Source organism: Mobula hypostoma, chromosome 2 (genome assembly GCF_963921235.1).
Source record: "Mobula hypostoma chromosome 2, sMobHyp1.1, whole genome shotgun sequence".
In the NCBI taxonomy this organism is placed as follows: domain Eukaryota; kingdom Metazoa; phylum Chordata; class Chondrichthyes; order Myliobatiformes; family Myliobatidae; genus Mobula; species Mobula hypostoma.
Window position 1 is genome coordinate 182,981,206 of NC_086098.1, and position 12,204 is coordinate 182,993,409.

The 12,204-nt window shown below is 41.1% G+C and overlaps 1 protein-coding gene across 1 annotated transcript in view; it reads right to left on the reverse strand.

Annotated features, from left to right (window-relative positions):
- Window positions 1-12,204, reverse strand: part of lama5 (laminin, alpha 5) — a 377,869-nt gene that overhangs the window by 153,862 nt on the left and 211,803 nt on the right. Inside the window, exons 22-25 of the mRNA XM_063041218.1 lie at window positions 10,337-10,493; window positions 8,596-8,731; window positions 4,179-4,321; window positions 757-863 (exon numbers count right to left, since the gene is read on the reverse strand). Coding sequence (XP_062897288.1) covers window positions 757-863; window positions 4,179-4,321; window positions 8,596-8,731; window positions 10,337-10,493 — 543 coding nt within the window. The remainder of the gene's footprint in view (window positions 1-756; window positions 864-4,178; window positions 4,322-8,595; window positions 8,732-10,336; window positions 10,494-12,204) is intronic.

Consider the following 12,204-nt stretch of genomic DNA (forward strand, 5'->3'; position numbering starts at 1 on the left):
ATTGAAACAAACAAGATATTTCAATGCGTGCTTCGATGTTCATGTGGCAAGTAAAGCTAATCTTAAAAATAAATCTTATAAAAGCGTATTGAGTACATTTGAAGGGACCTGATCTGCCGAGCTCCAAGTTGACCTGATCTTTTGCCTGCACGTGGACCGCATCCTTCCAAATTCACCATCCCATCCATGTACCTGTCCAAACTTCTCTTAAATGCTACAATTGAACCCGCATCTATTACTTCCGCTGTCAGCTCATTCCAGGCTCGCCCCACTCTCTCAGTAACGAGGTAGAATAACCCAGAACTTAATTAAAATCAAAACTTGCAGATGCTGGAAAACTGAAATTAAAAATGCAAATAGCTGGAAATGCTCGGGCAGTGGCTGTGGAAAGAGAAACAGTTAACTTTTCAGGCTGAACACCTTTCATTAATGCTGGGTCAATACTTATGCTAAACAAATAGATTGACTGATATTACTTAAACAGATCAAAGCTACAGTATATCCACTAATCTTTACACATAATTTTGATTAAACTGGAAAATAAAGGACTGAAGTCAAATTGTCAAACCCTTAATTGGCCTTGAGCTCCCAGGTATCCAGTTTCTATCAAGACACTGTGACATTGAGGATGTGCAAATGGATGAAATGACTTGTATCAATTGAACAAAACAATTCAATAAAATTTTCAAGTGTTATTAGATCAAAAATATAAAATATCATCCTTTTAAAACCTAACAACTTTACTATCATACGAACTTCTGACTGATGTCTTGATGGCTGACTGTATAGGTGCAGGGTTCTGTCACTTTGAGCTGAAGGATTGGTGCTTCATAGTAGGCACTGGGCAAGAGGACCAGGTAATCCTGCAAGATGAAGGAAAAATGCCTTGTGACATACAACAGCAGCATTTATTTTTCCACTTAAAATTTTAAAGATTAATGCTTGCCTTTTAAAAAAAATACTTTTCCTATTAGAATTGCAACACATGGTGTTCTTGGGTACACTGCATAATTGAAATATAACCAAGCTACACCAACCAGAGTACAATGAACCAAGGTATCACCTGATCAAACGGTAACAATTGTTGAGCAGAATCCCAGAAAATATGCAAAAACCTTTTGCAGACAGGGAGCGGAGAAGAGATTTAATCTAAATATGTACCATGCTAAACCCCGCTGTCTCACCACAAAGGAAGTTCAGACACTCTTAGTCCAGTATGAAAACCCATGAACAAAATTTCAACTTGAAGTTCCCAACCTTCGAAGGCTCCCAGTGCCTATTATCAATCCAAATATTTTGCCCTCTATTGCTCCTCAGATTTTAGCTTTGCCTTTTGTTTAGTCCATAACACAATCTTGCCAACAAAAAGAAACCTTTCATGAAGAGAACAGCCTTTCAAATTAATTCTGTTCATCTAGTTATTAACACAAATCTAAATGTTGGATTGCAACATGACTGGTCTGATTTTCACTAATCCCATGTCTCCTGGCTGATTTTTGCCTGGGGTGCTAATCTTGGATCTCACGGGAATGACCAGTAGGGGACACTGGATTCTTTACTGCTCTGCAATATTTCTCGTAAAATACAGGAGAAAAACAAAGATCTTACTTGAGGAAGCAAAGAGCTTATTTGGAAAAGATCCCAAATTCAAATTATAGACAGTGAAGATGAGAAGCAGCAGATTTTCCTTTTCTGATGTCAATTACTTCTCTTTGGAATCAAATAGGTTTAATAGAAGCAAACTAAGCAATGATTCAAACCTCTGTTGATGTGGACAAGAGCATATGCACTGCTCTTGTTCCTGAAGTCAATGATGAGCTCATTTGTTTTACTGTCACCTCCATTCAGGGCACCTATCAGTCCTTCCAGATGAGGCAACGCTTCATCTGCAAATCTGCTGGGGCCGTCTATCGTATCCGATGCTCCCAATGCGGCCTCCTCTACATAGTGAGACCCATCATAAATTGGGAAAATGCATCATCGAGCAACTCCCCTCCATCCACCACAAGCGGAATTTCCCAATGGCCAAATATTTCAATTCTGATTCCTCTTCCCATTCCAATATGTTGGTGCATGGCTTTCTCTTGTGCCAAGAGGAGGCAACCCTCAGAGTGGAGGAGCAACAGCTTGTATTCCGTCTGGGTAGCCTCCAACTTGATGGAATGAATATCGCTTTCTCCTGGTAAAAAATTCTCCCCCTCCCTTCCTCTACTCCCCACTTTGACTCTCACCTACCTATTACTTCCTCCTGGGTCCCCTTCTCCTTTCCTTTCTCCTAAGGTTCAGTCTCCTCTCCTATCAGATTCCTTCTTCTCCAGTCTTTGACCTTGCCCACCCTCCTGGCTTCACCTATCACCTTCCAGCTAGCCTCCATCCCCTCCCCCCACCTTTTTATTCCGTCATCTTCCCCCTTCCTGCTCAATCCTGAAGAAGGGCCTTAGCCCAAAACATTAACTGGTTGATCATTTTGATAGATGCTGCTTGACCTGTTGAGTTTATCCAGCATTTTGTGTGTTTCTTGAAAGAAAGGTTATCGTCATGACACAGTATCACTAAACTCTCTATCTTCTTCTGAGGTGACTGTAGATTTGAACCCCTTTCACAGCTAAAGCAGCATCTGAAACCAGATAGTCATTCAAGGAATTTCTGTAGTTAAATTTCATTTTAACAACTGAAAGTAGAATCAGATTTAAGATTGGGGCATTGAGCCAAACAGCAGTACAGATCAGATATTTTTCCAACTGGTAAATTGTAAGCAGGAAGATTTTCTTTGTACTTAACACCTAAAAGCTTTTGTTGAAAGGTTGAGTCAATATAAGATTTGCACCCTGAAAACTCTAAGCACTGGATTTGACTGCCAATATTTACATTGGCACAACAAATTCTGAGTGTTTGAGTTGTAACAGAAGCTGTAAGGAAATTAGTGCTAAGTATTTTACATCCTCTCTAAATAGCCAACAGGGATAAAGGAACATTTACTACAACCAACCACAAAGCAAATAAACAGTGAATTGCAAGCAGAGGGTCGACTGCCCAGATCTCTCCTGTAGCTCTGCGGATTTGGCAGACAGCTAAGACCACTGAAAGATGTTTGGTTGCCTCAAGACGTCAGTATTACTCTTTTCAAATGGGAACTTGGCTCTGAAGCTTCTTTGTAACCACTGCGGACAAGGAAGGGAAGCTTCTGGTCCAATTCTTACCATCCAAGAAAGGAGGGGCTGATCTGGCTCTCAGCAGAACAATGGGAGCTCACTTGTTGTTCATCAGTCCTCCCAAATCATCATTTTTTAAAAACTTTTTTTAACTCCTGCTGTTGCAGGAGTTAATGAGGCATATCGCATATGATGAACTGACCTGAATGGTGCTGATTTTCACACGAAAGAAGTGGTTTTGTGGAAAACAAACTTTAGACATTTATTGCAATCAGTATAAAAGTAGTGAAAGTTTAATGCAACTTTATAGGGTGCTGCTTAGTCTGTATCTGGAGTACTTGGTGCCATTCTGGCCTCTATGTTTAATATTAGTATATACCAGCATTGAGAGGCTGCGCAGAGAAGGTTCATCGTGTTGATTCCTGGGGTGAGGGAACTGATTCATGAAGAAAAGTTGAGCCGGTTGAGTCCACGCTCCTTTGAATTTAGAAGAATAAGAGGTGATCTTATTAAAATGCATAAGGGTCAACATCACAACTTGCCAGTTGGGGAAGGAAACCTCACTTCAGGATTACATTTTCCTAATTACTCGGGCAGTTCAATTACTTAATGTTAGGAAGAGTGATCCGAGGCTTCATTTAACAAATATTTTTTTAAAGAAGTTATGAGAAGGAAGGAGGGAGGAAGGCAGAGATACCATGGCTCATTATCCTCTCAGCATATTAATGGAACATGGGGGGGAAACCAGAAGAAACCTCACATCAGGATTGACCTTGGCTCCCTGACACCCTCCGATCATGCTGGATTGGAGAACCACTAAAATTTTTTTGAATGAGCAATTATATGCACTTTACTGGTTTAAGAAAGCTCTTTCAAAGCAGCTGGCAAATATATGGTGAAATCTGCTTCCTGCATCCATGGCTGAACTCATTCAAGCCAGAGAGTCTTCCTGTCTCAAAGAAACTAAATTGTCTACTACATCGAGTCCAGCAGCATTAACTAAATCCACTACAAAATGTTTCTTACCAAGAGGATGTCCTCCGCTTCGATGACCACTGACCACACACCAGGGTTGAGAACAAAAGGTTCCACAAACGTATTCTGTGGCACGGTGACAAAGGCTGGCTCGGCACTGGGAGCAAAGATGATCTGCTTAGTCTGTTCCGAACCTGGGCATCAATACACAGAAGGTAACATTATTTCTGGACTATAAATAGATAAATGTCATTCATTAACACTAACAAGACAAGCCAAAGATGAGATATGCTGGGATACATCATCAGTGATGTAACCTGGGGACATCAGGTGTTTCGGGTCTTTCAACATCAGACACCCTCACCCAGGTGACTAAGTCAAAGTTGACTAGGGCCTGTCTTCTGTCCCAGCAGCATTGGTCCAAGGTTCACACCTCTTGGTCCACAGCCGTCTGGAGGCTTACTCAGCAGCCAATTTTATACAAGGAGCGACTTAATAATATGGACCTTTTCCAGAGACCTAATAAATTTATCAATCAAATTGAATGATCCAACTTAAATCATAGAAGATATGAAGACGCCCACACCTCAACATTGGATAGGATGATCTCTGTATCAATGCTGTAGACAATTAACTTAGTTTCTGCACACTAGCAAAATATACAAAACTATTTCAGATTTCTGACATCTGCAGTAGGTTTCTGTTGGATTATTACTCTGGTTCAATGAGCCAGCATGACTGAGAGGCCCCTTGGGCCACTGTAGATTAGCCATCTATCAAGGGGGCTCTCAACCTTTTTTCTGGCCATGGACCTATACCATTAAACAAGGGGTCCATGGACCCAAGGTTGAGAACCCCTGACCTATTGTAAAAGTCCAATAATCCAGCACTCTTGGTGAAATGCTTTCCTTCTTCATTACCCAGCTCAAAGCCCATACTAACTACTAATCTTCAGTGAAGATGACTTCACAACATCAATGCTAATTTAAAATTTTTCTGTATGAACAAGTGTTCACTTTTCTTCCTTTCAAGTTTTTTTTTAAACTGGATGTGTATGTCATTGGAGAAACTGGCTTTTAACATCCATCGATCTATGGCTTTGTCCCTGCTCAGCCCTTTCAGAAAGAAGTGAAGACTAAACTCATGACTGTGGGTTTGGAGGCACATGAATGTTTACAAGGATGTTGCCGGGACTTGAGAAACTGAGTTACAGAGAAAGGTTGAAGAGGTTAGGACTTTATTCCCTGGAGCGTAGAAGAATGAAGGGAGATTTGATAGAGGAATATAAAATTATGGTGGGTATAGATAGAGTGAATGCAAGCAGGCTTTTTCCACTGAGGCAAGGAGAGAAAAAAACCAGAGGACATGGGTTAAGGGTGAAGGGGGAAGAGTTTAAAGGGAACATTAGGAGGGTCTTCTTCACACAGAAAGTGGTGGGAGTGTGGCTCACTTTTGACATTTAAGAAAAACTTGGACGGGTACATGGATGGGAGATGTATGGAGGGAAATGGTCCAGGTGCAGGCCAATGGGACTAGGCAGAAAAAATGGTTCGGCACAGCCAAGAAGGGCCAAAAGGCCTGTATCTGTGCTGTATTGTTCTATGGTTCCATGGTTCTATGAAGAACACAGTGAGCAAAGATGGTTGACTTCCTCCACTGGATATTAGTAAACACAGTAGTGTAGTGGTTAACACAATGCTTTACAGTACAGGCGACCTGGGTTCAACTCCCGCTGCTGCCTGTGTGGGTTTCCTCTGGGTGCTCCGGTTTCCTTCCACAGTCCAAAGAAAAATTGTCCCATGATTAGGTTAGGATTAAATCAGGGGGTTGCTAGCTGGCGCGGCTCAAAGGGCCTGTTCTGCTAACAATAATAAACCAAAATTACTTTCTGCTACTAATTCTAAAATTTTACTTCAAAACTATTTATCCTCCAAATGCTTTGATGAGATTTGAACCATAGATCATTTGTTCACATCCCCATATAGATGTACAATTAATTTTAAGGATCTGACTGTAAGTTGTACCCATTGCAATTTATTTTAAAGGCTGAGGCTTACTGACACACCTTGGGCCAAGGTAAGTGCCTTTACCCGATGATTGTGAACAGGGCAATCTCTGAAACCTTTCCAAACTAATAACAATTGGATGAGATGCAGTGTGGTTTTTAAAAAAAACTTGAACTAGGATGTAGACTATGGACATCCACTAAAGGAATAGATACTCCCATTGATCTAGATTCAGATTTATTCTGACCCAAAGGAACTGGACAGTCAACTCTCTGCCCAATTTTATCATTGAAGATCCTAAGACAAGTGATCACTGTGGTCCACTCTGGATGTGTCCATGCTTTCAATATTTTGTTTTTATCTCTGTGACCAGTATTCACATGTGATTTCACTAGAATACCAAACAGTTTAAAAACAAGCCTTTTTAGCTTTTTGATCTGAATACTGACAATTACAATATACTACTTCATGGAACTACAACAAAATAAAGTGAATGCCAGTCTGAAGGTGGCCACATTGTTGTTGGTTGACCAAAAGGTTTGTTTGTCAAAGGATTTTAAGAAGGTTTGTCAAGAAAGAGTGCAAGTGGGGAGCAAGATTTTCAGATTTGAGGTGACCAGGCAACCAAGAGTGGGACAGCCTGAGAAGGTATCCCAGGAAAGTAAACCACTGTGGAATGATTCAAGAAGGACGGCATGGTAGCACAGAGGTTAGCACAACACTGTACAGTGCCAGAGACCCGGGTTCAATTCTCGCTGCTGCCTGTAAGGAGTTTGTGCGTTCTCCCCGTGACCGTGTGGGTTTCCTCTGGGTGCTCCAGTTTCCTCCCACAGTCCAAAGACGTATCGGTTGGTAGGTAAGTTGGTCATTATAAACTGTCCCATGATTAGGCTAGGATTAAATGGGGGGGGGGGGGCGTGGCACAAAGGGCCGGAAAGGCCTGTTCTGTGCTGTACCACAATAACAGTGTAAGAATTTGAAACTTGAGGCACTGGGGAGCGAGCATGAGGTGAGGAATGAGCAGGACCTGGTGATGGGGAAAATTTAAAAACAACCCTATCTTTAAGTGGTAAAAGATAGGATGAAAGCTAATATGTGGTCCAACATTCTCTCATACTTTCTTCAAACCAAGGAGGCTCTTCGGCCCATCAACTCTATGCTGGCTTTCAAAGTCTCAACCTGTACTAATGTTATGTTTATTTTATTGTGTAAGTTATGGATAACTTAAGGTTATGTAATTAATGTTTGTCACGTCTGTTACATTTTGAGCTGCTGTCCCCATTTATCTTCCCTGTGACCTACTCTCTCTCATATGCTCACCAATCCCCTCATTCCCCAACCAGACAGCTCCTCTAGGAGGCATTTTACTGCGACCAATTAACATTCCAACCCACGTCTTCCAGATGCTAGAAGAAACACAACATCCAGTAGAAACCAATATGGTCATAGAAAGAACATGCAAATCCATACCCACAGCACCCAAGATCTGACTGAACTGGGGGCCTTGGGGTACTGTTAGGCAAAATGCACCACCCTGAGTGCTTAGATTATTTTTAGAACTATGGGGTAAATAATAGAAGGTATGTGTGGATTGTTACTTCATCTCAATCAGCCACAGAGTGAATGGTTATCCCCAATGCAAAACTGCTGAATGAGTACAGCTGAAGGTAGCAGAGATGGCTTCAAATCCACAACACAATACATTAATGTCTCCTTCAGGATTAAATAGAGGGAGTAGAGGGAACGAAGGATCCAATATAATTTTTTGGGATACAAATAAGCATCCAGTACCATTACTGAAGGATGAAAGGGACAAGGAGGGCTTGTGGGAGGTTACATTAGCAATGATTGTGGGGGGCAAAGATCTCAGGAATGAATAATGACCCATCGGTGACATTCTAAACTCAGATGGGTCCATTGCAGAACAGGAACCACACATAACTATCACCACAAAGAAAGCACGACAGTGCCTCTACCCTCTTAGAGGTTTGTGAAGATTCAGCATTTCTTTAAACTGCCACCTTCTTTAAACGGCCAGCATTTACGTGGCTAAAATCTTACCTGTTCTTTGTCCCTGATAAGCTGCAACTTTGCCAAACACTGTGGCAGATCCTGCATTAATATACCTCAAGATGAAACGAAACAAATAAAGCTGCGAATCCATCACATGCATCGTTATTTTGACTCTATTCTGCAAAAATGAAAAGGAATTTGACAATGGTACATAGGTGTGACTAGGGCCACAACCAGCAAAGGAGACTCGTTCATCTCCATGTAATCGATGCAAGGTCTCACTTCCCTTGAAAGAAGCATCCACCTGCAAAGTACGTTAGCCTTGTCCACACCAACAAGCAACACCGAATAAATAAAGATGGGAGTGGATCCCTAGACTTACAGAACAAAAGGGTGAATTACCAGCAAAGACATTTAAGGAGAATTTAAAAGGTCAGATAGCCACTTACAGTTCCCACAAGCATCAACATTTACTTCGCTGACCATGACCATTCCTTTCACATCAGTGGCTCCACGGTTCACGAAGCGGAAGACAATGCGAAACAGGTCAGGGGAGGTCACATTCACAGCCACAACTACCTTAGGCTAGAGGAGAGAGAAGCTGATGGGAGGGATAATCATTCCAGCACCTCACCGTGCAACAATTCTAACAGCCAGCAGCCCAACTAGACTAAGCATGCTTCAAACTAAACGTGCAAACATATCTTCAGCTGAGAGGCAATATCACTGTAAAATACAACTACTTGGATCAAATTCAAGCATTGTAAATGTATCACAAATATTTGTATACATATCTATTTTATATATATACACACACACACACACACACACACACATATATGTATGTGTATTTATATATATATATATATATATATGTATATACACACACACACACTCAAATACTCACATATACATATCTATCAATGGTATTGAAAAATATTCACTCGCAAAAATATTCCCCAAAATTTGAACTAATCTCATTGAAAGCATTTTATTCCACAAATATTGACATTTCATTTAAATATTGTGGCTATTATACTGTCCTCAAAGGCACATGCATCGCTCTCCAATCTCTTTTCCATCTCCCTCTTTACAGCTATACACGGACCATAACAGGAATCCAAAGTTACGAATCTGTGACCAAATTAGGATTGGGATATAAAAACATGCAACATGAATATGTCACTTTCCATTTGCACCAAATAATTTGCATTGAAATACTTTGGTGGTGTTTATGTGTGTATTGGTGCTGAGTGATCTATTGACTTTTTGTGCAGTCCCAGCATCTAACACTTCCACAGCACAGAAGGTGTTGAATAAAAAAAAATACACAACAACTTCACTGATTTAACCTTTCCCCATCAAGGTCTCAGTGCCCTCAATAATTCTATTTCTTGATGTTCTAACAATTAAATACTTTGAATGACAATTAGTTGTTAATAGCTGATGAGAGATAATCATATCCAATAAAAATATTATAAACTGGTTACTTATTAATGAATGTTCAATCTTCCTATCCCAGTAAAGATTGACAAATAATTTATTGGAGTTTTCACTCCTTCGCTATTTGTAGATTACCAGAACATGATTCCACTGGCACTGGGAATTTTTCAGTACCTTGTCTCTAATGAACACAGGTACAATGAATGCTGCCAAACAACTTGCTCTAATGAACACAGGTACAATGAGTGCTGGCAAGCAACTTGCTCTTTGGTTGTCTTCATAAGATACTCACATTTTGGAGAGCTTGATCAGGAGTGGAATCTTCCCCTTGCTAACTTAGGAGTACTAAAACTAACTAGAAACTGCCTAACTCATGACCAACTGAGGTTCGAGTCTGAGGCCTTCTGGTAAAAAGTAGGCAACAATTTCCCTCTTTAAGCCACTGAAGGAGCCCAAAACCTGTTTTCATTGGACAAGCTGGCTCTTCTCTGGTGTTTCAGCATAAACATCTCCATGTCTGATTTTTTCCCACTGTTTTGGGTTGTGAAGAAGCCAAGACATGACTGAAGTTTTGAGCCACATTTACCCACTGAAATGTCCCATGTGAAACTGCAACCATTCTCCATGAGTTGTCAGAGAAATTAAACCATAAACTGTTTGAAAAAGGTGTCCCAGAAACAAAACAGGGCAAAGAGCTAACTGATCAAACTCAAATTCACTTCCTCATGAAGTGATCCTGTCACTTACCTGAATTGGAGACATCTGTGCATAACCTCGCCAGCTGAAGGTTTCAAACTCAAGTGGATTAAAGCCAAAACGAACAGCCCTCCCTTCAGGAGTTGTACCATCCTCGATCTCAAACCGAAGATGATGTAGATCAGGGAAGTAGTGATCTGGCTTTGCTCTTTAAAGGAAAAAAAGCAATAGAAGAGACTGCCACCAAAGATTTATTAACGACACAGTCCGGCAACATAGATTTGAGTCAATCCAAGTAGTAATTATTGTTTCACTGTTTCTTTTAGCTATTTCATTGCATATTTATTTTCTTCTCAGATATAGATATAAACAAATGGTAGGTAAATAGATAACTACCCAAGGAACTCTCAAATAGTATGGATCAATTAACAGCAATACTACAATGAAGACAAAAACAGTGAATCACAAAGATAACTTCCTGGTAAACAAATTCCATCCTCACCCCTCCCCCACTTCCTCTATTCCCCACTCTGACCTTTTACTTCTTCTCATCAGCCTATCACTTCCCCCTGGTTCCTCTCCTCCCTCCCTTTCTCCTATGGTCCACTCTCCTCTATCAGATTCTTTACTTCTCCAACCCTTGACCTTTTCCCACCCATCTGGCTTCACCTATCACCTTTCCCCTCCCTCCACCTTTTTATTCTGGCATCTTCTCCCCTCCTTCTCTGTCCTGAAGATGGTTCATGGTCTGAAACATTGACTGTTTATTCTTTTCCATAGATACTGTCTGACCTGCTGACTTCCTCCAGTTGCCAAACACAGTCAAGACCCATTTTCACTTGATGTAGCAGGATACCCAATGTAATAAAAAGAAATTTGTGAAATACAACACAGCCAGGAAGAGTGAGAGAGGCCAAGCAAATTAACTCTCCGAGGCTTTTGAATATATGGTTCAAATAATGTCAACTTGCATGTATTTGCTGCACTTACTTGATGTTAGAAGGATGACCTAATCACAGTTTTAATAAGGAAATTTTAAAATAAGAGGTAGAATCTATATTAAAAGAAGATGGGGGCACAATTTCAAAATTAGTGCTGAAGCACGATTTGAATAGTCAGTATTGTTGCCCAGAGTCAGACGGTGAGACTGACTTTCTAAGTAGAAACTGAGGACATGAAGGTTGAAGGCAAGGCCACCAATAGTGGTTGCATGCAGCTCCAGGTGCTAGAGGAATGGAAACAGTTCAGTTCAGTGAGATACCAGGGCAGCAACAGCCAATGTTCAGGAAAACTAAACTAAAATGAATGCTCTTGCAGAAAATTAAAAGTCAGTGTGGATCTATTATACCCAAATTCTCATTTCAACCTCTTTCACATCCTCAGTCTGAATGACTAGATCAATGCCAGGATATCAAGCAGTGGCTAATCCCATGGTGATCCTGCAGAGACAGCAGGATGTGATTTAAAATGCCAACAGATAGAATGGGGGAGACAAAAAGCACTCTATGCAACAATAAAGGTGACAGGCTGGCCAGAGGATAGGGATTGGAGAATAATTATTTTTCGAGTTCAAGTCTCGTAGGCAGCCGTTGATCCCAGGAGATCATGGGTTTGCACATCTGATGGATTGCATCCTCTCCAGGGTGCAAGCCTGGGTGGGACGATTTGAAGAACCAGCTGTTGCCCATGCAGTGGGCTCCCCGTCTCCATGTCACTGATGTATCCAAGGGAAGGGCAAGCGCTGATACAGTTTGGCACCAGTGTCATTGCAGAGGTTGCCAGAGTGAAGTTCTAAACAACATCAAAATGTCTTAGGGACCCCGGTTCCGGATTTCTTCCTCGGGGTTTACTACTGAAGCCTTTCCCATGGGTGAGTTTGTCCGCAAGGCAGAGGAGGTTTAAAATCAGAGTTTTCTTTC